A 23,035-nucleotide genomic window follows, 5' to 3' on the forward strand; every position below is an offset into this window, starting at 1 on the left:
GCCTGGCTTCCTCGACCTGTTTGTGAGCATTGTCTCTAGCTAGTCTGTATAAGCGGAGATCTGAATCAAGCCTGGAGTCCCTGAAACGCCTGTAAAGTCTCTCCCTCTCAGATACAAGGTCACGAAGAGCCGTGGTGAACCACGGGTGACGTCGTTTTCTCGGTGTTACAGTCCGTAATGGGGCGAGATGATTAATGGCGTTAGTGAAGTTAGCGTTAAGTGTAGACATGCATTCATCAAGTGATGAAGCGGTGAGGGATGACCAGTCACATGCGCTAAGAAAGTCCCTTAGCTTCTCGGCGTTGATTCCCTTAATGTTTCTGTAGGAGTATGTGTTAGGTACGTATCGTGGAATCTGTACGTCGAGAATGGCCGTGATAAGGTCGTGTCCATTGATGAAAGGTGAGTCTGTCTTCCAGTGTGACAGCAGGCGATCCTGCTCGTCGATTAGACACAAGTCAAGCCAGGTATCCGAACCCTGTTTATGATGCGTGGCACCATAGGGGACAGAAGAAAGGGAATTTTCATCAATGAAGGCCTTGATAAACTTGGCATCTTCAGATGAAGAAAGCTGGTCAGAGTTGAAGTCTCCCATTATGACCTTCGTGGAGTAGCTGTGCATGTGGGTTGTTAGCTGATCAATAAAGTTAGAGCCTTGGAAGAATGGAGCGTGAGGAGGACGATACATAACCCCCACGAAGATCGGGGAGATTCCCTTTGCCGATACCTCGCAGAAGAGATATTCAGGCTTACCTGGCTTGACAGACCATTCACCATCAGATGATGAAATAACGCTAGCTGTCAGCGATTTATGTATGTAGAGGGCCACACCTCCTTCGTTTCTGTTTCTGTCCCGTCTGCAGAGTAGGTAATCATCCAGTGAAGGGATGGACGTAATCTTGTCGCTCAACTAGGTCTTGGTAACAGCTATTACGTGAAATGGAGAGCGAGTGGATAAGAAAAGCCTGATCATCTCAATGTGACCCGTAAGCGAGTTCGCATTGAAATGACAGACTCGTAGACCTTCGGACAGAGATACCTTAGAACCGGATGAGATATGGCAGATGAGCTTGATGGTGGATGTGGTGGAATGATGTGTTTGTGTTGTAACCTCAGTGTTGAACGATGTCGGCAGCAAGCGGAAACCGGGCTAAAAAAGTCTCCAGCTCAGCGTCGGTGTTGATGACGGTAGCACGCTCGCTGTCGTCGTTGCAGCGCATGTAGAGTCTCCCATCTCTGATGAATGTTCGGCAACCCTGTCTCTTCCTGGCCTCTAGCCTGGCCCTCGAACGCAGCTTGTCGACGTCAGAGGGGAGCAGCTCGTTGATGTTTACGAGCCCTTGATGGTCAGGGCTCAGAGCTTTAGCTTCCTCCAGCAAGGTGGCGTCCAATTCGCTGGTGTGCAGCTTGCGTTTCCGAGCTTTGGCGATGACGACCGAGCGTGCAAGCGCACTTGAAGATAAGGTGACGGATAATGGTGGCAGTCTGCCGTCACCCCTGGCAGAGCTGTTGGTTGCATCAAGCCTCCCCATGGTCCTGACTGATGCAATGTCCCTTCTGAGGACTGTGGGGTCAAGCGCGCTCACGACTGAGAAAGCGAGGAGATGCAGCGAGGTTTCACGGGTGTAGTGCAGGCCCGTGACAACAAACACACTGTTAGAGGTCTGTTCCTGTCGCCTCCTGACCTCTGCCAGTTCACTGCGCAGGCTGCAAATCTTCGCAGCGCTGGATACAGTGCTGCTGCTGTCCTGCTGCATTGTCGGGCTCCTCTATGAGAGATCTTGAACTTGTGCCTGCAGCTCGGTGATGGTGGACTCAGCATTTTGTATGCGGGTCTTGAGTGCAGGCAGCTCATCGAGGGCCTTGAGTCGCCTCTCAATTGGGCCCAGACGCTGCTCAATTTTGGAGATCCTCTCCGACACGATGTTCTGTGTCGAGGGCCTCCGTTTGAGCATTGCGAATGTCGTCAAGGGCACTGCGAATGTCCCTCAAGGCAGCCTCAACGGACGGCATAGATGTTGTCACATCGGCCGAGCGGGCTGGTGAGGGATTTCTCGACGTGTTCGTTGATGGTGGTGCTGACCGTATCTTCTTGTTCCCCGGCTGCTGCTGTTTGGGAGTGCTCTTTCCTGCTGGTGTTGTTGCAGTTACTCCCGTTGCTGATGTTGTAGCAGAGGGGACTTAGTCCTCACTTTGGCACCCGTGGCGTTGTTTTTGTCTGCACATGGGAGACAGGCGATGGTCTGCCTATTATTCACCAGGATGGCCTTCACGTTGGTTGTGTTCTGGCACCTGGCGTGGTAGTACAGACCACAAAACTCACACCTTTTGGGGTCTTTGTGCTGTATAGGTTGTGTACAGCTGCTGCATGACTGAAAAAGCACTTCCACACGCTTATCGCAGTTTGAACTCATTTTTCGTCGATAACTTACTAGCAGTCGGTAAAGTAGATATTCGTAGGAGGATGATAAGTTATCGACGGAGTGAGCGAGTAGATGTTGTAACTCTTACGGCTAGATGGAGCGTCAGTGGAGAGAGTGTGAAAGTACCGACCTCGAAAAGTGTGAAGACGCCGTGAAGATTCTCCCGCGAGGCAGCAGATGTCGGCACGATGTTGATTGCAGTGAGAAAGAGACGCCGTGCAAGTGAGAAATCAAGCCAAGCAGTTTTGGAGGTTAGGGGCCTTGTAGAAAGTTTGCAGTGGAAATGATAAAAGAGAAAAATTGCAGCCTTCGGCGATTTATATATCGACGTGAAGGTTGCACAGTGAAGCGTGCAACTATCTACAACAGAAGAGGGCCTGAAGGCAAGGAGTAGCAGAAAAACAGTACCAAAAAAATGATGTATCAGCAGAGCTGTTAACTGTACTCACCAGAGAGAGAGAGAGAGAGAGAGAGAGAGAGAGAGAGAGAAAGAGAGAGAGAGAGAGAGAGAGAAATAGAGAGAGAGAGAGAGAGAGAGAGCGAGAGAGAGAGAGAGAACTAGCAGCCGGGAGGGGGAAGCTACATCGAAACTGTAGCAGCTCGCTGCGTACCGATAAGCCTACGCGAGCGTATGTGAGAGACGGAGTGTATGTGTGAGACGGAGCGTATTTATTTATTTATTATTACCAGAAGAAATTTACAAGGTATGTATTTCATACCTGGAAACCTGCAGAGGTAAATAAAATTACCTGTTCGCAGTCTGGTTACAAAGGAAAAGAAAGATATAAACAAAACTTAAAATTAAAACTTAAAACTAAGATATATACATTTGGCATAGCTTCTAATAACAAATTTGTGTATTGCATACAGAAACAATTTTTTTCTTTTATTATTTTTCTAACAGTTGTATCGTATCCAGTCTTTTATGATTTTCTTTTGAGGGTATTTATTTATATTTAATACTTTTAGTCGATTAGGAAGCTCATTATATACATTAATTGCTTTCATATAGCTGTTCTTATTGCTGATTCTCTTATTTGTTTTTGGTATAATAATACTTCTATTCCTAGTAACACTATCTGATGCTAAGAATTTTTCTTTGAGATCATAGTAGTGTAGTTTAAGAGCTTCGGAAGCAAACAGTTGACCTATATTTAATGGATTGTCTTGTAACAAAAAGTTATTTTTATTGATGATTTTTAAAATTTTGTTTTGTAATTTTTGAACTTGGTCTCGGCTATTCCTATATGCACCGCCCCAAGCAATGATGCCATAAGTTATAATACTATGAAAAAATGCGTAGTAAATCATTCTGAGAGTTTCTATGGGCATTGATTTAGAGATTTTATAAAAAATATAGACTAGGTATTTAGTTTTTCCAACTATATATTGCATGTGGTTATCCCACTTTAGATTACTATCAAAGACAACTCCTAAATATTTAAAGTTCTCCACCCTAGTTATACTTTTATCAAGAATTTTAACATTTATCTGAGCTGGTACGCTTCCAATATTACTTCCATAAGTCATGCACACTGTTTTTCCTACATTTAAGGACAACTTGTTCACTGGCAGCCACTGGGCAATTACACTTAAGAAATTGTTCATATTTACTTGAGCTTCTATCCAGTCTTTACCTGTAGCTATAATAGCAGTATCATCTGCATAAGAAATTATGGACTCGGGGGGAATCTCCTTTAAGACATCATTAATATACAGAATAAATAGTAGCGGTCCTAATATCGTTCCTTGCGGGACTCCTGTGTTAACTAAAGTTCTATCACTTTCATTACCGTCTATTTTGACTACTTGATATCTATCATTTAGATAGCTGGAAAGGAGATCCAACGCTTGACCCCTGATTCCAATACGATATAATTTGGCCAGTAGTATACTGTGGTCAACAGTATCAAAAGCCTTCGCCAGGTCAAGAAAGGTTATTATCGTAGGCTTACTCTTATCGATATTATTATATAATACATTGGTTAGGTAGTTCAGAGCATCCTTCGTACCAATCCCTCTCATAAAACCAAATTGTTGCTTAGAAATTATATTACTCTTTTCTACAAAATCATTTATTCTATTATACATAATTTGCTCAAGAATTTTTGCAACATTAGATATAAGAGAGATAGGTCGATAATTCGTGATCTTATGTTTTTCGCCTGATTTATAAATCGGCAGTACTTCAGCACTCTTTAGAGCATCAGGCCATACCGCTTTTTCAATACACTTATTGAAAATATGGGTCAGAGGACCTGCTATATGATTACATAGCAATTTTAAAGTCTTGGCATTTATCTTATCAAATCCCCCATTTTTCAGTTTTAGCGTATTGATTATACTTATTATTTCAGCCATACTGGTTGGCTTTAAGAAAATCGACATAGGATTCATGTCAGGTAGCCTAAGTTCTGCGTTGACAGGTTTCACGATATTTGCACTTAATTTTCTCCCAATTTCGCAGAAGAAAGTATTCATATTTTGAGCTATTTCGACTTTGTCTGTAATTTTCCTATCATTAACCTTTATATAATTTATGGCATCATTAGATTTTTTAACTTTACCGATTTTTGTATTTATTATTTCCCATAGTTTTTATGGGTTGTTGTAATTATTCTGCACTAGATTCAATTCATATTTCATTTTGGCATCGGTAATTACCTTATCCAAGATTTTAGAGTAGGTTTTATACTGTATTTTAAGCTGTTTATTCTGCACATCTAGTTGCCACAAATTATACAAAAATTCTTTGGTTTCACATGATCTTATTATTGCGCCGGTAATCCAGTTTTTTCTACCATTTTGTCTATTAGCCTTTTTTGTTGTTTTTGACAATTCTACGCATTGCTTGATTTCATTTAACAATTTTTCTACAGCCAAGTTTGGATCAGGTATCGAACTAATTTCATCCCAGTTTCTTGAATTAGCGTTATTTATTATTTTTTTGTAGTTTAAGAAAACATACGGTTCTTTAGTTACTGTCTTTAGCTTATTTACAGCTATGATAATCGGGTAATGATCCGTTAGATCATGCTTAAGCTTGTATGTGGCTGTGTTAATGTTGTGAGATTTAATGAAAATGTTGTCGATACATGATCCTTTAGCTCTACCGATAGCTGGCTTTGTAATACCAACAAAACCCTGAATAAATCCCTTATCAAGGAAGTTACATAGAAAATCTTGGCTATAATGATCACAGTCTAGCAGGTCAATATTAAAATCACCTATGACTAAGTGATTCTTTACATTTTTTTTATAAATTAAGTACTTATTAAGATCTAGTATAAATTCTGTTTTCGGTATCCCATGTGACCTATACATGGCTGATATTTCAAGACCGCTTTTATCATTTAAGGTTATTCTAGTATTTATTATTTTAATTCTCCCTGCTTCAATGACTTTGGTATTTTGGACTAGATTGCTATTGATAAAAACAAAGACTCCATCATTCCTGTTTATCCTACTTTCGTTATAATAAGTTTTATATTCATAATCTGAACCATTCAGTTGATAGAAATTATAATTAACTTGATCAAAAGCTTCTGAACATATCACAATCGCTGGTTTGATAGCTAAACTTTCTATTAAAATTTTCAGCTTATCAAAATTTGCATTCATACTACGAATGTTTACATGCATGATAAAGTCCTTCTTATTGTTTATAGCTTTGTTAAAATTTTCAATATTACCACATGTCCGTTCTTTTTGCATCGATTCATTTTGAAACCTATCCAAATAATCAAAAATATCCATTTTTACCTATTTCTTGATCTTGTTTTTATCACTCTTGTTGGCTGGTGACAATGCAGAGGATTGCGGTTTTAGATGGTTCAGTGGAATTTGTGGATCACGTCTTGTGATTGGTCTTCTGTTGTGTTCAGTTTCTGGCTTTGTTTTGTTGCGTGGAGTGTCATTTTCCTGTTGTTCACTATCTACGACATTATTAGCCTCTGTGGATACTTTACGCCTGTTTGCCAATTTTATGCTGTGATAGATCGATTCAGTTTCAGGTAGAGTAGGTTTTATCGGGTAATCAATAGAGTCAATATATCTGTCAATTTTCTTTTTCAAGATGCTGCACAAGTTAGAGTCATAAGTATGATGTTTTGTGTCTAACTTTGACTTGTATTTTGTGTTACTATAATGACAGTTAATGCATTTAGCATAATCTTTATCACAATTACACGTATTATGCTTCCCGGAACATTTCAAACACAGAAACTCATTTTGGCATTTCCTGGCACTGTGTCCAAATCTACCGCACTTGAAACACGGGCAAACGTTAACCAAATCATAGGCTTTGCATTGCTGATATCCAACAAAAACTTTGTTATTATTTTCTCTTATATGCTTGTAGATGCCAGCTGGGACTTCCATTATGACCGTACTCAAGCTATTATAATTATTCTTATACATATGTAGGACTTGTCCTCCCTTTTCAAAATAACTGAAGTTCCTTTCGTTTATGTCCTTTTCAATATCCTTGATGTCCATATTTGCGTGATTATCTATACCTACTATCTTAATTTTCGGGTTGTTGAGTTCATTTTTCATAACATCACATTTGTCCTCTAGTTTTTCCTTTAGTACTGTCTCTGTCAATACCGCACTATTCTCATTAAGACAGCTTATAATGACTTCTTCATTTTTATTTACGTAGATGTTCTTTGTTTGGATGTTTTTTTCAGCTGTTAGACATTCAATAACTGACTTCATAACATCTATATTACTGTTGTTGTTTTTTCTTACGGATATTTTAGGAATTTTTTTATGGATTGGTCTAGAGTACTTCATGGCATCTGAGTATGTAAGGACATTGTTGTCAGTTTTACTTCTGGTGTTTTGTAATTTTTCTTTTAGGAGGTCATTTTTCTCAGTTAATTCACTAACTAATCTCCTTAACAGCATGTTTTCCGTTTTCAGCAGTTCAAGATCACTTTCATCTATGGAATCAGTTTCTTGCAAGTCTTGAGTCTTGTTACTAGTTTCTGCCAGAAGGTCATTCCTCACATCTTCTGATTTTTTTAGTTTAATCTGTGCAATTAAAAGTGATACCGACTCACTCAGGACATCCTCATCAATTTTTGAGGTTATGTTCCGATCACTGTGTTCAGAGCATACTATAAGGTTATTACCAATGAATTTAAAGTTTTCATTCTTGTTCTTAAGGCAGCTAAGGTGATATGCCTCATCACAGATCACGCACACTGCTGTTGTTGCAGGTTTTTGTTTGCAACATGCAAAATTACTGCGACACTTGTCAGGAGGCTTGTTTCGGCCCGGCGCCATTTTGGCATGTGAGGACGTATGTGTTTTTTCAGCTTGTAATGCTTATCAAAATTTTCGAGAGAAAAGAAAGAAACCTTCCTTCCTTTTTCAATTTTCAAAACTCCCGCTCTAGCAGATTCCTGAGACACGCACCAAAATCACCATGGCCGATCAGTCATAGGTACCAACGTTTTTCCAGAGTCGATGGTGTTGCACTCTGGTGGCGAAAATTGGTACTAGACGCGCAGCGACGGTGACAACTGATCTCGCGCTCTTTAGAGAGAGATAGAGCTATATGTTTCTAACCTCAAAACATTTCTGAAGAAGACCTCGGTTCGGTGGAATTTGGAGCTGATGATCACAGAAACGTGATTTTCCTTTTTTCCTTTTTAGCGATGTTGAACACTGATGTTATGTCCTCCTGATGGAACAGCCATAAGTATCTTCGCCGTCAGCAGTCGTTCAGTGGTTGAGATGAGGTTATGTTATCGCCAGCTTGCGAAAAAAATCCTCCAGGCTCGTAAAACACACGAGAAGCCGTGATTTTTTTTTAGCGCTAGCGTGCGAGCCGGTTAGAGGATCCTTCTCGCTGCGAATAATCACTCAATCGAGTGAGAAAACACATTAAAAAGATGTTAAACAGGCAGAGCGACTTGTTGATAATGTTAGACTTACCATAGACCATAGATAGTATGTATGAGACATCGCATCGTGTGAGATTAACTGAAAGATGTAAAACGACTTGTAAAACTCGCCGAAAGAAGTGTATACCGAGAGAGAATTTGATGCTGATGTGTTAGAGTGAATTTGGGTTTAAAGGTATTTGTCGGGAGTTCTGTAAAATGCGACATAAATATTAAAGTATGTACTACGCATGCGCACCCTTTTGTATACAAGGCTTCGTGCCGCAAGGCGTTGAGCAAACTCGCTTACTTATCTAGGAGATCGAGGACGATTAGCAACCTGCCGTTTCGAAGCCTTAGTTAAGAGTCAGACGTTTTGTGAGTTTTTCTTTAGAGAGTAGAGTAGAGCCATTTTTCGTGCCTGATTTCTAGGAAACGAGACAGCATCAGTACAAGAGGAAGAGGTGTTGAGTCTGCGTTTAGAAAGGTAATTATTGACTTTTCGGAGAGTTATAGTCGGAATCTCAGCCATATAGCCAAATCAAGTGCGGGACCCGTGCGAATAATTTCCGAGTCGTCGCGAGCTTTTAAGAATATCTGCCAGTTGAGTGAACAGATCGCCTAGTGTTTGAATAAATATTATTTACATAATCAAGAGCGCGTTTCGAGTGTAAAGTTTCTTCCTGTAGCCGAATCTCCCCGAGTGAGAGAGTCTCGTAAAGCCGGACACGCGTAAGGTTAAGTAGAGTGATCGTGACCCGGCGCCTCTACAAATTCGGTCGTGATTAATTTCCAACGTTTACAAACAATAAGGATGTGCCATAGCAACACTATTCCTATTGAAAAAAAGCAGATGACAATCAACTGATTATTAACTGATAATCTGTTGGTAACCATGCCAAAACATCAGCTGATTATCAGGTGATATCAGTTTAATATTTTTATTTAAGCTGATAGTTCAACTTCAACTTTAGGTTTAGAGTATAGAGGCTAGGAGCAATCTCCCAACCAGGCGATGGCGGTAGTGCCGGTTGGGAAACACAACTTATGAACACACATGTTACACATCAACACCCACACTGCCGACCCCCAAGCTGCCCCCGGGTACGTCTGCCTACCGGGGTCACTCGAGGAGGGCTGACTGCGTCGATCTGAGGGTACTGTAGGAAAACTAGGTTGTCTGGCGCTCCTAGGCCGTCGGATAGTACAGGGGCCCGGGTCAGCCTAACCAGCATGACCTGGCTGCCCTATCAGCCCACGAAAAATCCCGCCTAACCTAACAGTGCCGGTTGGTGTCAGGATAGGGCCATGTTGGGTCGGGGGGGGGGGGGGGGGGGCTGCTGAGGCCACGGTTGTCGGGGTTGGCTTTTCCGCGGTGAGTGGCTTTCTGGGGGACTGACTGATCCGGGATGCGGGGGTGGAGCTAGGTCTACACACGCTAACACACCCGCCAAATATTCAAATGAAAATAGAATTGAATAAAACACAGGAAACGGTTGCAAAAGTGCCAGCAACAAAGGAGCTTCCCAGCTCAAGCCAAGTCTTCACGGGCGGTATTTTGAAAGACCGGACGGCTGTCGTCAAGGCGGTAAATACCGGTAAAAGTTCCGAGGAGAATCATTGGGCGGCTGCGGGGTCCACCCCATCGGCAAATACCGGTGACTACTCGGGAACAGAAAATACTAAGGAAAAGAAAAGAAACAGGCACGCAAAAAGGAATCTAGCCTCGGGGGCAAAGCTAAGGACGAAGCGTCTGGAGGGCGCTCCTGGGGGGTCTCAGGCTGGGACTCTTACGAGCGCACCCAAAAGACAGCATTCTGACAGCTCCACCCCTAGGGAGCTTAAAAAGAGGTCGGTTGGGGACGCTCTAAAGAGTTACAGCCGAGCGGTGGCCACTGACTTAAAGGTGGCCATCGTTCCGGTCATGCACCCGGAAGAGCACCTTGACGAGGACCAGGGAAAGAAGGTCCTGGAGGCCGTGGAGGGGGAGATGACGCCCCGGACGGAAGCTATTTTCCAAGTTTCTTGGACAATTAGTTCCAGAGGGGTGCACAGATCTTCCACTGCAAGGACCAAAAGGACAAGGAGTAGTTACTTAGCAATGCCACTAAATGGTCGTGTGGGGAGGGCAACCAACTCAAGGCTATTAAGATGGGAGACCTCCAGAAGCTGGTCAGAGCGATGATCTACGCCCCCGGAGTGCATACTCCGGAGGTCGTGGTGAAGCGCTTGAAAAGGCAGAACACCACATTTACACCGGACTCCTCGATGGTCACCGAAACCAAAACGGTGACGTTGGGCACCGAGGGTAAAGAGAAGGAGGAGACGGCCATTCGGGCGCTGCTAGAAAGGACTGAGGTCGAACCACCGAAGGCCCTCGACTTTAGGCCTTTCTGTGGAGGCGGCAGGGCGCATATCGTCCCGTTCAAGGAAAAGACAGAGGAAGAGCCGGGACAGGCAGGAGTAGAGGTCATGGAGGTCAATTCCGGCCTTAATACGGCAAACACAGAGGTAGATGTGGGTAGCGGTGCTTTCGAACAAGATGACTGATCGGGGGCAACGTAAGAGCGTGAACAATATGAATGGGGCCGGATCTGTACCAGACACCACCATAGAGTTCACGCAGATTAATCTTCACCATTCCAAGAGTGCCTCGGCCTTTCTGGCTAGACGTATGGCAGGGGTGCGTACAGATATATGCGTAATCCAAGAACCTTGGATTCACAACGGCAAAATCGCAGGTTTAAACAGAATAGGTATACTAATCAGCAGCAGTCCCGTTTCGACTAGAATGTGCCTTATTGCCAGGGGTCTTCAGGTAGAGACGGTGCCAAAGTACTGCTCAAGGGATCTATATATAGCTAGAGTAAGCTATGGGTATCGAAGATGAACGGAAAGTCATTATGATTGCCGCTGCATAATTTTCTTATGAGGAAGAGGAAATGGTCGCATTGATTAGAGAATGCGAAGCCGAAGGCACTAAGCTTATAATGGGTTGTGACGCAAACGCACATTACACATGATGAGGCAGCACAGACTGCAATTCTAGAGGAGAAAGTCTATTGGAGTTCCTAGCAGCAACGAACATGGACTTTCTCAATACGGGCAACAGACCCACGTTCCGGAATGCCGTAAGGGAGGAGGTCAAAGACATCATCCTGGCCTCCAGGAACGTGTGGTCCGAGGTTAAGGACTGGAGAGTGTCGGAATAAGTCTCCATGTCAGACCATCAACATATCGTGTTCAGACTTGATGGACAAAGTGCGCTCGATCAACTCATAAGGAACCCTAGGAAAACAAACTAAGTAGGATACAGAGAAGAACTTAGGGCTAAGATCAGTCGCTTCCCTGTCACGTACGGGACGGCGGAGAACATCGATCACCGCAGTAGGATCCGAAGGGACATAATAATAAGTTCTTACGAGAACAATTGTGAACTTAGGCCGAAGAGGCCATCGAAGGGCGCTCCCTGGTGGAATAAGTCACTAGAGAAACGCAGGAAGATAGTAAGGCGGCTATACAACCGGTCCAAGCACACAAAGAGTGCCAAGGACAAACGAGCGTATAAAGCGTGCTCGACCGGCACGTCCCCGTGCAGGGGCCGCCGCAGCTCACCTTCGCCAAACATACTAAGACTAAGACTAATATTTAAAAAATTTTTTGTTTAAATCAAATTATTGAAAAATAAAAATTTTGTAGCTCAAAGCCGATGTTTTGGTGTTATCATCAGGATGATAACACCGTACTAGGCCCTCATTATATATTTTATAAATTGTATGAATTTTAAACTACTTCGAAAAAATATACTGAAGTTCAAAATTTTTTTGATGATTATCACCTGATAATCAGCTGATTATTTATCATTTCATTTCATACAAACGCATTTTTGTAACTATCAGCATCAATAAAAATATTCAGCTGATATTACCTGATAATCAGCTGACGTTTTGGCATGATTATCAGCAGATTATCAGCTAATAATCAGTTAATTGTCATCTGCTTTTTTCAGTAGGAATGTCAAGCTGTGACAAACTGTGCCTAACTGTGCCAAACTATGCCGTATTATGTCAGGTCGTGCCATACTATTCTAACCCCGATAACATGATGTCGGCCGAATGACGGCACCGAGACTGCTTGGAATGGGCCACGCGTGACGTCCAGGTACCCCTGCTCCGGGACACGGAAATAACGGCATTGTGCTCAGCACAATGCTGGCACGCGGTGCCAGCATCGTGCCGGCACTTAAATTAAGAAAAAAGAAAAAAATTATACCCGAGCGAGGATCGAACCCTGAACCTTTCGGTTAGCAGGCTGGCGCTTTACCACTCGACCACGAACACTTGTTACAAGTCATGGACAATTGTGTCCTTATATACTGCGAGCAGCTGTTGATGTTAATAAAGTTGCAAGTTAAATAAACAATAACCAGAATTATTATCAACGCGATAACAACATCGATATTCGCCGCTTATTTCGTGTATAGGCGTGAAACCGGTAGGCTGCTATAAATTCGGTAGTTATAAAAGAGTAGTCATAATAATATGATTAGTAAAAATTGACAACGAATAAAGTCCGGTGGATAAATAATAGCCCAAATTAACAAAATCAACAGCCTTAAAATATAATACATTGAAAAGCCTTATTTTGTGAATTGTGCGGCTGAAAATTTTCTAAGTTTCGCAGCCAACAAAGCCAGCATTCTGCGGGAATTTCGTTCCGACAGAATGCTGTCATGGCGAGCAGCACTCCCAGCAAGCATTCTGCTAGCACTCTGACAGCGCCAAATATTAATAAATTTTGAACACGGGTCGACGGCACAATGCCGTCAGGTAGCTCCTCAAAATGTCGTCATAATGCTGCCATGAGTGCCAACACGGCGTGATCGCAAACTGACGACATTTTGCCTTCGTTCGTGCCGGTGTCATACAGCCGGGCACTCATGGCTGTCATTCTGACAAAGTTTCGTGCCGTCGCAATGTGAGCACGCGTGCTGGCACGCTGTGCCGCCAAAATGTCAACATTATGACTTCTCGAATGGCAGGAAAAAAAAATTGTTGAAAATTCCAACGAAAGATGTCTTGGGGACGTCACAATGACGGCACGAGCGGCCAGCATGCGTGACCCCAAAATGCCCGACACGCGATGTTATCTGGGAAACTGTGTCAATATATGCCAGACTGGTCCAGAATTCCTACACAACTCGTAAAAAATCTTTTTATTATTTCAAAAATTTGGTACATTGAGGCCGCACTGTTCCACGCTGTGCCAGACTGTGCCAAAATGTGCCAAACTGTGCCAATTCGTGCGATATGTCCAAAATGGCATGAGTGCAGTACAACATGGCACAGTTTGGCTCACTCTAGCACAATTTCCATTTCCACTAGGGTTTCCATAATTAATTTCTTTAGAATATCAATATTTAAGTACCTATAAATATAATCAATTTTTAAGTACCTAACCGACCCACTTCCAACATTATGCCTGTATTCATTAATTAAATGTAGATACATCTATTGTAATCAAATATTCTCATGGTTGTAACCATATTGAATAGTAATTAGATATTAAGAAGACGTGGAAGCTAAAATCACTGTTTTTCTGGTCCATAATACTTTTAAAATAATAGTCCGGGCGCTGATGCCATCTGAGTGTAAATTTCGAGTAACTTGGAGTTTTCCTATGTTTTTTGGGATGCTGAATCGAAATTTATTGGTTATGAAGCCCGAAACCCGTTAGTTTTTTTTTTTATAAACAAATTACTGATTTGCAATAAACAAATAATGGTTATTCGCAGTTGAAAAAAATTAAGTTACATTATTTAGGCATTTTTGAATCGAAAGTGCTCTTACAACTTTTTTCGTAAAACGCATACTTTTTGAGTTAAAAATAAATAAAGTTTTCACAAAATACGATTTGCTGCGATTTTTCGAGCTGTTTTTCCCGTTCACTCTCGTGAAATCTAAAAATTCAAGAATTTTTAACTCTAAAAGTATGCGTTTTACGAAAAAAGTTGTAGGAGCACTTTCGATTCAAAAATACCTAAATAATGTAACTTAATTTTTTTTCAACTGCAAATAACCATTATTTGTTTATTGCAAATCATTAATTTGTTTATAAAAAAAAAACTGACGAGTTTCGGGCTTCGTAACCAACAAATTTCGATTCAGCATCCCAAAAAACATAGAGAAACTCCAAGGTACTGAGGGGAGCTCGAAATTTACACTCAGATAGAACCAGCGCTCGGACTATAAAGTGTGTAACGAAAAACTAAGACCGTGTGGTGTGTAGTATCCCCGTCAAAAAGATCAACGTTGATTCAATGCTGATTTCAATATTGATTTCAGTCTGAAATTTATGTTGATTTCACACTGATTCAATGCTGAATCTACGTTGAGTTACCGTTGATTTATTCCGAAAACGCAACGCGGATTCAACGTCAAATTCGTACTGAATTCAGGATGAAATGAGCGTGCAATTAATGCTGGATTTCAGGATTCAATCAGAGTTGAAATGAATAATTGTCAAAAAAATATCGCCAAGAACTGGGCTCGAACCCTAGACCTTTTGATTCGTAAACAAATGACTTGACCTTAGCCATTTTGACACTTACATAAATATCTCACAATGTAACATACATGGAAACCTAATAGAGAGTAACCAAAAATTAACCTACATTATCTATCATTATTTGTTTAATAATACTGGACTAGACCTCTCTGTGCACACAGGAAGGTACCCAGCTTCCAGGCTATTCGCCACCTATAGGTTTCCATGTATGTTACATTATGAGATATAAATGTAAGTGTCAAAATGGCTAGACATCGATGGCCATCCATGATTGAACCCTGAAATTCACTATGGATTACACGCTGATTTTATTCTGAATTTAGTACAAATTCAATGGTGAATCCACGTTGTGTTTTCGAAATAAATCAACGTTAATTCAACTAGATTCAGCATTGAATCAGTGTGAAATCAACACGAATTTCAGACTGAAATCAACATTGATCTTTTTGACTGAGATATTTAACAATTCCTTTTACTGAAATATATTGTAAATTGGACCCTTGGTTTTTCAACATGTTTTAAAATACAATAGTATATTATGCAACGGTACAAAAAGACTGCATTTTCAAAACGAGAGTTTACAGTACAAGCCAAAGGCAAGTGCTATAACGAGTTTTGAAAATGCAGTCTTTATGCACACATTACATACGATATTTTATACTACGAGAGCCGAAAATTCAGATTAAAGTTGTAATTTAGAGGTTAGAGTGGTATAAATAGGTGTTGATGAGATATCAGTGCTGACCTTAGAACTACGTAGTATTTCAATTTTGCTCTTTGAAAAAGTGATACCTGAAAATTGAAGCTGAAAATTGATTCGTTAATTCTGATGAATTAAGAAATGTGATAGTGATTAATGATGGTGCTGTAGCTAATATCTAAAAACTTACCACGATTGGTTGTTTTCAGGGTGCTATATTAAAAAATTCTAACCTTAAAATGTAGCATGCACAGGGCACGCTTAAATCCACTTATGGTACCAATAAATTATTTGAATTTACATCAAAATAAACAGCACAGTTCTATTACATTAAGTTTAATGAATTATTCTTTAAAAAAAAAGTTAATTTGACGTTTTTTGGCATTTGAAATACAAAATACTTGTGGGTTTGGAAAGCTTTAGCCCCCACATCTCCTTAATCTGAAAATAGAAATGCTATAAATATCAAGGAATGATGGAGCTAATTAGTACTGGATCAATTTCATATTTTACTATCTTCTCTTATGTGCACAGACTTATAGATAACGCTGGTACAGTATTTTTAATTTAACAGGCAAAGGTAATCTTGACTGTTTTTTGAACATTCAACGATTTAAATTTATAACAAACAGGTTACAATTTTCAAGTCTTGTAATCAACAATGATATCTTTAAATTATTGCTTAAGATGAGAAGGTTGACACCTGATGTATCTAGATTTGATTATGTAAGGTCAGACACATTACCATCACAAAATTTTAAATAATTTAGGCCTAATTAGTAGCTTTGATGGGGAGAATTTGCAATTAGTATAATTATGCGCTTTGCCGGTAACCTATCATATCTCTCCAAAACCAAAATTTGGACAATCTGACTTTTCTTAAAGCCATGGTTATGTATTCATAACCATGGTGTTAAGTACATGTTAACAGGGTGATTTTGACACTGAGTCGGTTGCTGTACATAAGTTTTTAAGTTAGATACTGACGACTGAATTTTTTAAAACCCTTGGAGCTAGTTTGCACATCAGGTATGGGGCAATACTGTACATAATATTAACATATAAATTAACATATGGGCTTGTAATTCATTTTTTATTAACATGCCTGTAGTACTTTAATTATAGCTTAAAATGGTTCGTGAATACTGAAAAAGATCAGTAAAAATGCTCTTTGATAAAAAAAAACTGTCAAATGCCACACAAGCTGTGATAAGGTATGACTGATCTATAATAGCAACATGGGTCACGAATATGATATAGAAGCTTAATCTCCATCACAGCACGCACAAAAATTAAAAAATAAAGTGCAAAACATTATGTATACAATTTTCTGATAAATGTTTTCACCCCATTCTGTACTTTAATTCAATGTGTATAATATTGCCCTACCTCTGAGGCAATTTTATAAATTGTATGTTTTGTTAAAATTGTGAACGGATTTTTATACTAGCTGTTTAGGGAGCTAAAAATTTGTGTACATCTACTTTAAACCAAGTTCTTAAAACTCAGTTATTTGAATTTATATTTTTATGTCACTGTTATAACTATAAAGTGTTCAAGTTATCCCCCCTTTACCCTAAATGTAAAAACTGTAGATATTTGTGGGAAATATTTCATATGCAGAGCGTATGCCAGAAGAAAGTCTATAGAAGAAAGAATTATCAAACCAATGGAATAGATGTCTATATATTTGATTAGCTGAATAAATCATATATCTTTTATTATTAATTAATGTGTTGTGTCTTAAGTTCATTTATTAGTTTATAAGACCTCCTACAGATCAGAAGTAGGATTGCAATTCACAAGCTTTTACGGTTTAGAAAATAGCTTTTACTGGGTTTCTGAAATTGTTCCAAATGAAATTGCAATTGAAAATGTGAAGGTTTCTACCAATTTTGCAATAAAATAAGGAGTGAAATGTGTAGTGATTGTGTAATAATAGACGTTCACGTGTTTAAGGAAGTTAGAAGTGTTCTTTAACCAAAGGAAGAAAAATAAAGGCGCATCACATAATTTAATCCTTAGGGTGATGAACAATTATGGTATAAATTTGGCATGTAGAGAAATCTTTTGAATAAGCAAGCATGTGTTCATGAACACAAAATAATTCAGATGTCTTCAAGGATGGTGTAAATGGCTACGTAGATGACAACCTCCAAGAGTCTGCAAATTTTGGAAATGCGGAGGAAGCTGCAAAAATGCAGGATGAGGGTTAAGAAAAACTCGAAGTTGTAGCGATCATATTAAGGATGATTTGTAATGTACAATCAGCACAGTTTTCAAAGCATTAGAAAAGAATACACACTAAGAAATTTAAATATTTTGAAAAGTATTCTCAGTACTAACAAAAATAGTTTCAATAAAAAACCAATCAAAAATAAATCTAGATTTAAATTTATATAAATAACAAAAATATGTATTTTGCATTGTTATATGTTCAAGATAACAAACAGTAAGCTTAACATTATCCTAAAATTAATTACACATTTAAACAACTAAAGCATACATATTATAATATATTACAAAGATATGTATTTAAATTAAATTCCTATATTTTGGCACATTTAAAATTTCAAGAATTCTTATCTAATACAAAATAATAACGAAACAATTAACTTTTTAAATAAATATAATAGAAAAGGAAATATAGTTATGATGATCTTAACAGCTAACCAAACCATAAACGTGACAAAAAAAATGTGTTTTAATTAAAAAAAAAAAACAACATCAAACTGTGTTGCTTTTTATATTTCAAACTAAAATTTTACAATATAACCTCTAACGTTACCTGGTGAAACAGTTTTTTCAAGGATTTGTATCAATTGGAGTGTTGTTGGATCCATCGGTATAATTTAAATTATTAATTATCAATTCTAAATATGTGTAATTGACCCTGTAATTTGACTACCTTGTTTTTAAAAATGTTTGCCGGCATGTAAATAACGCGTTTCACTAACTAATATGAGATGGAGCTAAGTGAGCAAACTGCTAGACTCTTATATATAACAATAGTGAGTTAATATAAGTTCAAAGGTATCTTTATCTTTGTCCTAAATAATATATGTTTTTGAAATTCAAAATAAAAAACACTTATTATATCATATTTCAATATTTTATTTATTATAATTGAAAATATTATTTGTAATATATATATATGTATATATATATATATATGCATGCGTGTGTATGTGTGCGCGCGTACGCGTGTATGCGCGTGTGTAAAGATTTAAAAAAAATTTCGAATACATTATGAAGAAATCAAAAATTGAAGTCGTCTTTTTGACCTTGGTCTAACATGTACTTACTTAGGTATCCCACCAACAGGTGGCGGTACACCCGAAAGCGTGTGAGTTTTGGCCAAACAAATATTTGCGTTTTAGGTGGTCCCACTACCACCGGGGAGTATGTCCAGGAGAAGAGGTATAAATTATAAGCACTCCAGGGTGTCTCGTAACCTTGCTAAAAAAAGTTTGTCTGCTTCTAATACTGCAATACTTTGAGTAAATAACTATAAAAGTATTCAGCGCAATTATTTATTAAAATGCTGCTGCCGTTTTATGAAAATTTCTATTATGGTTTTTAGCGCATGCATTTATCTTAAAATGCTGCAGCCGTTTGAAAAAATTGACTTTTAGCCCGAATGGAAATAATAACCGTACATTTGCAATACATTTCAGTACGTAACTGTTACAATGCTGTATATTCGCGTACGTTCGCGTACATTTTGAGTGGAATTCGGACATTTTTTACACAATTGTACAGAAACGTATGTGAATGTACGCGAACGTACGCGAATGTACGTGGATATATGTCGTTGTACAGTATCGTGACGAATCCTACATTTTGAGTACATTTACAAAAAAGGATTTAGATCATCATGTACGGCAAAATATTCAAACGCACGCGACCGTCCGTAGATGTACCCTGGTAGAAAATCACCCATTTTAAATGGCCGTAAAGGCAAAAACTGGCTAAGTAAAATGTGAAAAAACTGGAAATTTTAAATTTCCTAAAAGTAGCGACATCTTGGGCATTTTTTATGGCTGAGAATTATATTTCATGAAAATATCAATAAATAAATTAATTTTTCGGATGTAAAATACAAAATTTTTAATATTTAGGCGTAAGCTGAATAATTCGAATAATTCAAACATATGGCAAAGCTTATAGGGCTTGTGTGGAACAACGTCTGCGTGGCTCAGTCGGCTAAGGCGCACGGCCGTACTTATGTCCCTGCTAATATCTAAAGATCAAAAACGATTTCAAAAACCGTAATCGTTTTTATAGTCGTTTGTGTAACGTAATTTTGGCTTTATTAGGTATTAGTATGTATTGCATCAGTTCAGCATACAAATATATTATAAACTATTATTTTGTATTACAATAACGATTGAAATGGTATAAAAAACGACAAATAAATTAATATTCATGTATCATTTTTCTTTTTTTTTTATATTTAGGACTTTTTCATTATACTTCACGGAACACTTTATAACTACACACTCGTACTGCCTAATCTTACACGCACTGTTACATTTATGCATGTATTACACGTATTTTATAACCTTCGTTAAAAAAAAGGATTGGAACGGATTGAAGTGGAGTGTAACGGATTAGAGCGTTTTCCTGGTTTCAATCCGTTTCAAACCATAACAGTAAATCAAAATGAACTATTCAATCCGTTTCAATACGTTTTAATCCATATCAATCATATAAAACTTAGATGTTAAATCCGTTTCAATCCGTAACATACAAAAAATAAAAAAAATAAACGTTACCAATACGTATCAATCCGTTTAGGTTACCTAATCCATTCGAATCCATTTCAAGTTATAATCCGTTACGATCCGTTATATACGTCGTTATATATGATGACATGTATAACACGGATTGTAACGGATTGAATAAAAATAAAAACTGTACATCTTAGTCTTTAAATTTAATAATATTTTGTAAATGTGAGATAATACATCATCGCTCCCTACGAAGAGTAGTACATTTCAGATCTCGCACCAAAGACGAGTACATTTAGTTATTCGCCGCGAAGACTTCTCACTTTTCGCCGCGAAATAGCACGTTTTACGGCTCAAATTAATGCTCTTTGTAGTAAGAGAAGTAATTATGATAGTTTAATAATTTTTGTACTAGCTGACTCTTTGCATGTGAATACCCACATAGCACAGAACGTATCAGAAACGTTGTAGAAACGTTTCTGTGGAAACGTTAAACGTTTCTCATAAGGGGTTGAGAAACGTTGCAGAAACGATTCTGAAACGTTAAAATGTCTCACTTTGTTGCAAATTTAACGTTTGGCAAACGTATGGGAAACGAGTTGCGAAACGTTGCTACGTCGTTTCTAGCCCTGGGGGAAAAAATTATTTGTAAAAACTGCAACGTTTCAGTTTTGTCGGCGAAACGTTTCACTTTTGTCGGCGAAACGTTGCTGAACCAATAGCAAAATTTCAAAATAGGCTTTAAAAAGTTTCAATTTCGTTGTAAAAACGTTTCTAAATAAATTTTACAAAACTCTCGCGAACGTTTAGGAAACGTTCCTCAGACGTTTTAACTGGCAAATTAAAACATAAAAAAAAGACGTTTCATTTTAAATTAATTAAAACAAATGTGTCAAATAAATATAACTCGAGGGTGAGTAAATTTTATGTGCAATGTATTTATTACCAATACCGCCTGCGACATTCATTACAAAAAATACTTGTTAATACAAGAATCGTCGATGTTACATTCTAAATTACACTTATATGTGTACGCTCGTTAGTTTACCTTAAAACGATAATGAAGAATTAAGAACAGAACAAAAATAAACTATACTCGATTATAGTTTCATATCCATTAAACATGGCTAAAATACCTAAAAAAATAGATGTACAGTTGTACATACGTATAAATTTAGAGAAAAACGCAATACAAATCGTAATACAATTATAAATGAAATTCGTCTTCTTTTTCGCTATAAGCTTTTTGGTTTTCTTGAGCTTCTTGTTGGTTTCTTTTTTTGGGTTGTTCGCCTTCATGTTCCTTGTCTTTGTCGTTACGGGTTTTTAATTTCTTTGCTGTTGTTTCCATCCTTTTTTTTGCCTGCTTTAACCACGTTTTACACGTATCATCGGCCTCTTTGGTTTGGTAGGAGAAATCAACAACTTCATCTAGAGATTAATGAATCAATTAGATAACTATAACATACAAAATGAGCATAAAAACATTATTTAAAAAAGGAATATTATTACTTACTATGAATCAAATCCCATATGCGCAATGTACTAAACGGTTTCTTTTTCAACTGTCTATTTGTTCCACAGAAGTTGTAATGAATAGCAACTTTGTCGGTTAAAATACTAGCTAATTTCTCTCTTGTGATATCGTGTTTCGTGAGCCTTCTTCCTCCTTTAGTTCTCAAATAGTTTCGCTGTAAAAATATTTCATTTAGTCTTATGTTATATAAAATTTAACATAAAAAAAGTCTTACTCACCACTTGCATGACGTAATTTCCATCACGAAGATCATCGTTGAACTTAATGAAATCTTTTAAAGAGTCAATCGGGAAACGAGGTCGAATCGCAGACGATTCAGAAGAGCAAATCGAACCGTTACTGGAAGTAGGTATCATTACCTGTCGCCTTTCATTTTGAAGCTTTTCTTCGGCTTGGTTGCGCAAAACTTCGTGTAACATTTCTGGAAGGAATATTAATAAATACAAATGTAGATTACATTGATATTTCTCATTGATTTTTTTGTATATGTTACGTCGATTATAAACGTTACCAGCTACATATACTATTTTATCTTCTTCCTTCAGATTTTTTATTTCTGTTAGCGCCAGTCGCTGACAGGGGCGTGGTTTCAAAAAGTTCTGCGCGTTTGATGGGTCTACATCGAGATTTACACGTTCTTCAGTGACAATTGTTGGTGCTGTTTTTTAAAAATTTTTCCTTTTACCATCGTCGTTCAGGTTTGTTTGACCAGCTGTGCGTTTAATTCCTCTATTTTCTTTTTCCCACGCTCGTTGTTGCTTCATAACGGCTTCATAGAAACCGTATTGTCAGATAATAAAGTTTATGAAAATGTATTACTTGGTGTCCTAATGTCCTTACCTGCATATCCTAGTATGTCGGTTACTTCACCCTATTTACAATGTCATTCTGAATCACATATTCTGTATTAGTTTGAGGCCAAGCACACTCTTTTCGATCAAAGTTTAGCCAAAATCCTGGGACAACGACAGCTTTAGGCTTCTGTGCTAATTTCACTATGTACCATAATTTTTTGGTTTCTGTAAAAAAAGCAGATATAAATAATTGAATTTCAGTTCATCGAACGAATCATTTATAAAAATATTTGAAAAACATTGAAAAAATTTGTGTTTACTTTCAATTTTTAATATTCTAATCAATCAACATTTGAATTTATGACTTTAATACAAAGACAATTAATT

General features: G+C 38.2%; 2 protein-coding genes across 6 annotated transcripts in view; both read right to left on the reverse strand.

The window, feature by feature from the left end:
* The window catches only part of LOC100114333 (importin subunit beta-1), a 192,297-nt gene extending 173,493 nt beyond the window's left edge, over positions 1–18,804 (reverse strand). Inside the window, exon 1 of one of the 5 annotated variants that reach the window (XM_003425289.5) lies at positions 18,373–18,804. In XM_003425289.5, coding sequence (XP_003425337.1) covers positions 18,373–18,427 — 55 coding nt within the window. In that variant the 5' untranslated portion in view covers positions 18,428–18,804. Of the gene's footprint in view, positions 1–15,774; positions 16,393–18,372 lie in introns of those variants that run through there. The other 4 variants (XM_032601307.1, XM_008203787.4, XM_031920857.2 and 1 more) reach the window with 4 other exon arrangements.
* Positions 18,805–21,235: 2,431 nt separating this feature from the next.
* Positions 21,236–22,868, reverse strand: LOC116415754. The gene is made up of 5 exons (XM_031920901.2): positions 22,695–22,868; positions 22,366–22,623; positions 22,073–22,275; positions 21,834–22,008; positions 21,236–21,748 (listed from the first exon to the last, which is right to left on the reverse strand). Exons 3-5 carry the CDS (start codon positions 22,271–22,273, stop codon positions 21,525–21,527), a joined length of 600 nt encoding a protein of 199 aa, XP_031776761.1. The 5' UTR covers positions 22,274–22,275; positions 22,366–22,623; positions 22,695–22,868; the 3' UTR covers positions 21,236–21,524.
* Between the last annotated feature and the right edge of the window lie 167 nt (positions 22,869–23,035).

Source organism: Nasonia vitripennis, assembly GCF_009193385.2.
Source record: "Nasonia vitripennis strain AsymCx chromosome 1 unlocalized genomic scaffold, Nvit_psr_1.1 chr1_random0005, whole genome shotgun sequence".
NCBI classification, from domain to species: domain Eukaryota; kingdom Metazoa; phylum Arthropoda; class Insecta; order Hymenoptera; family Pteromalidae; genus Nasonia; species Nasonia vitripennis.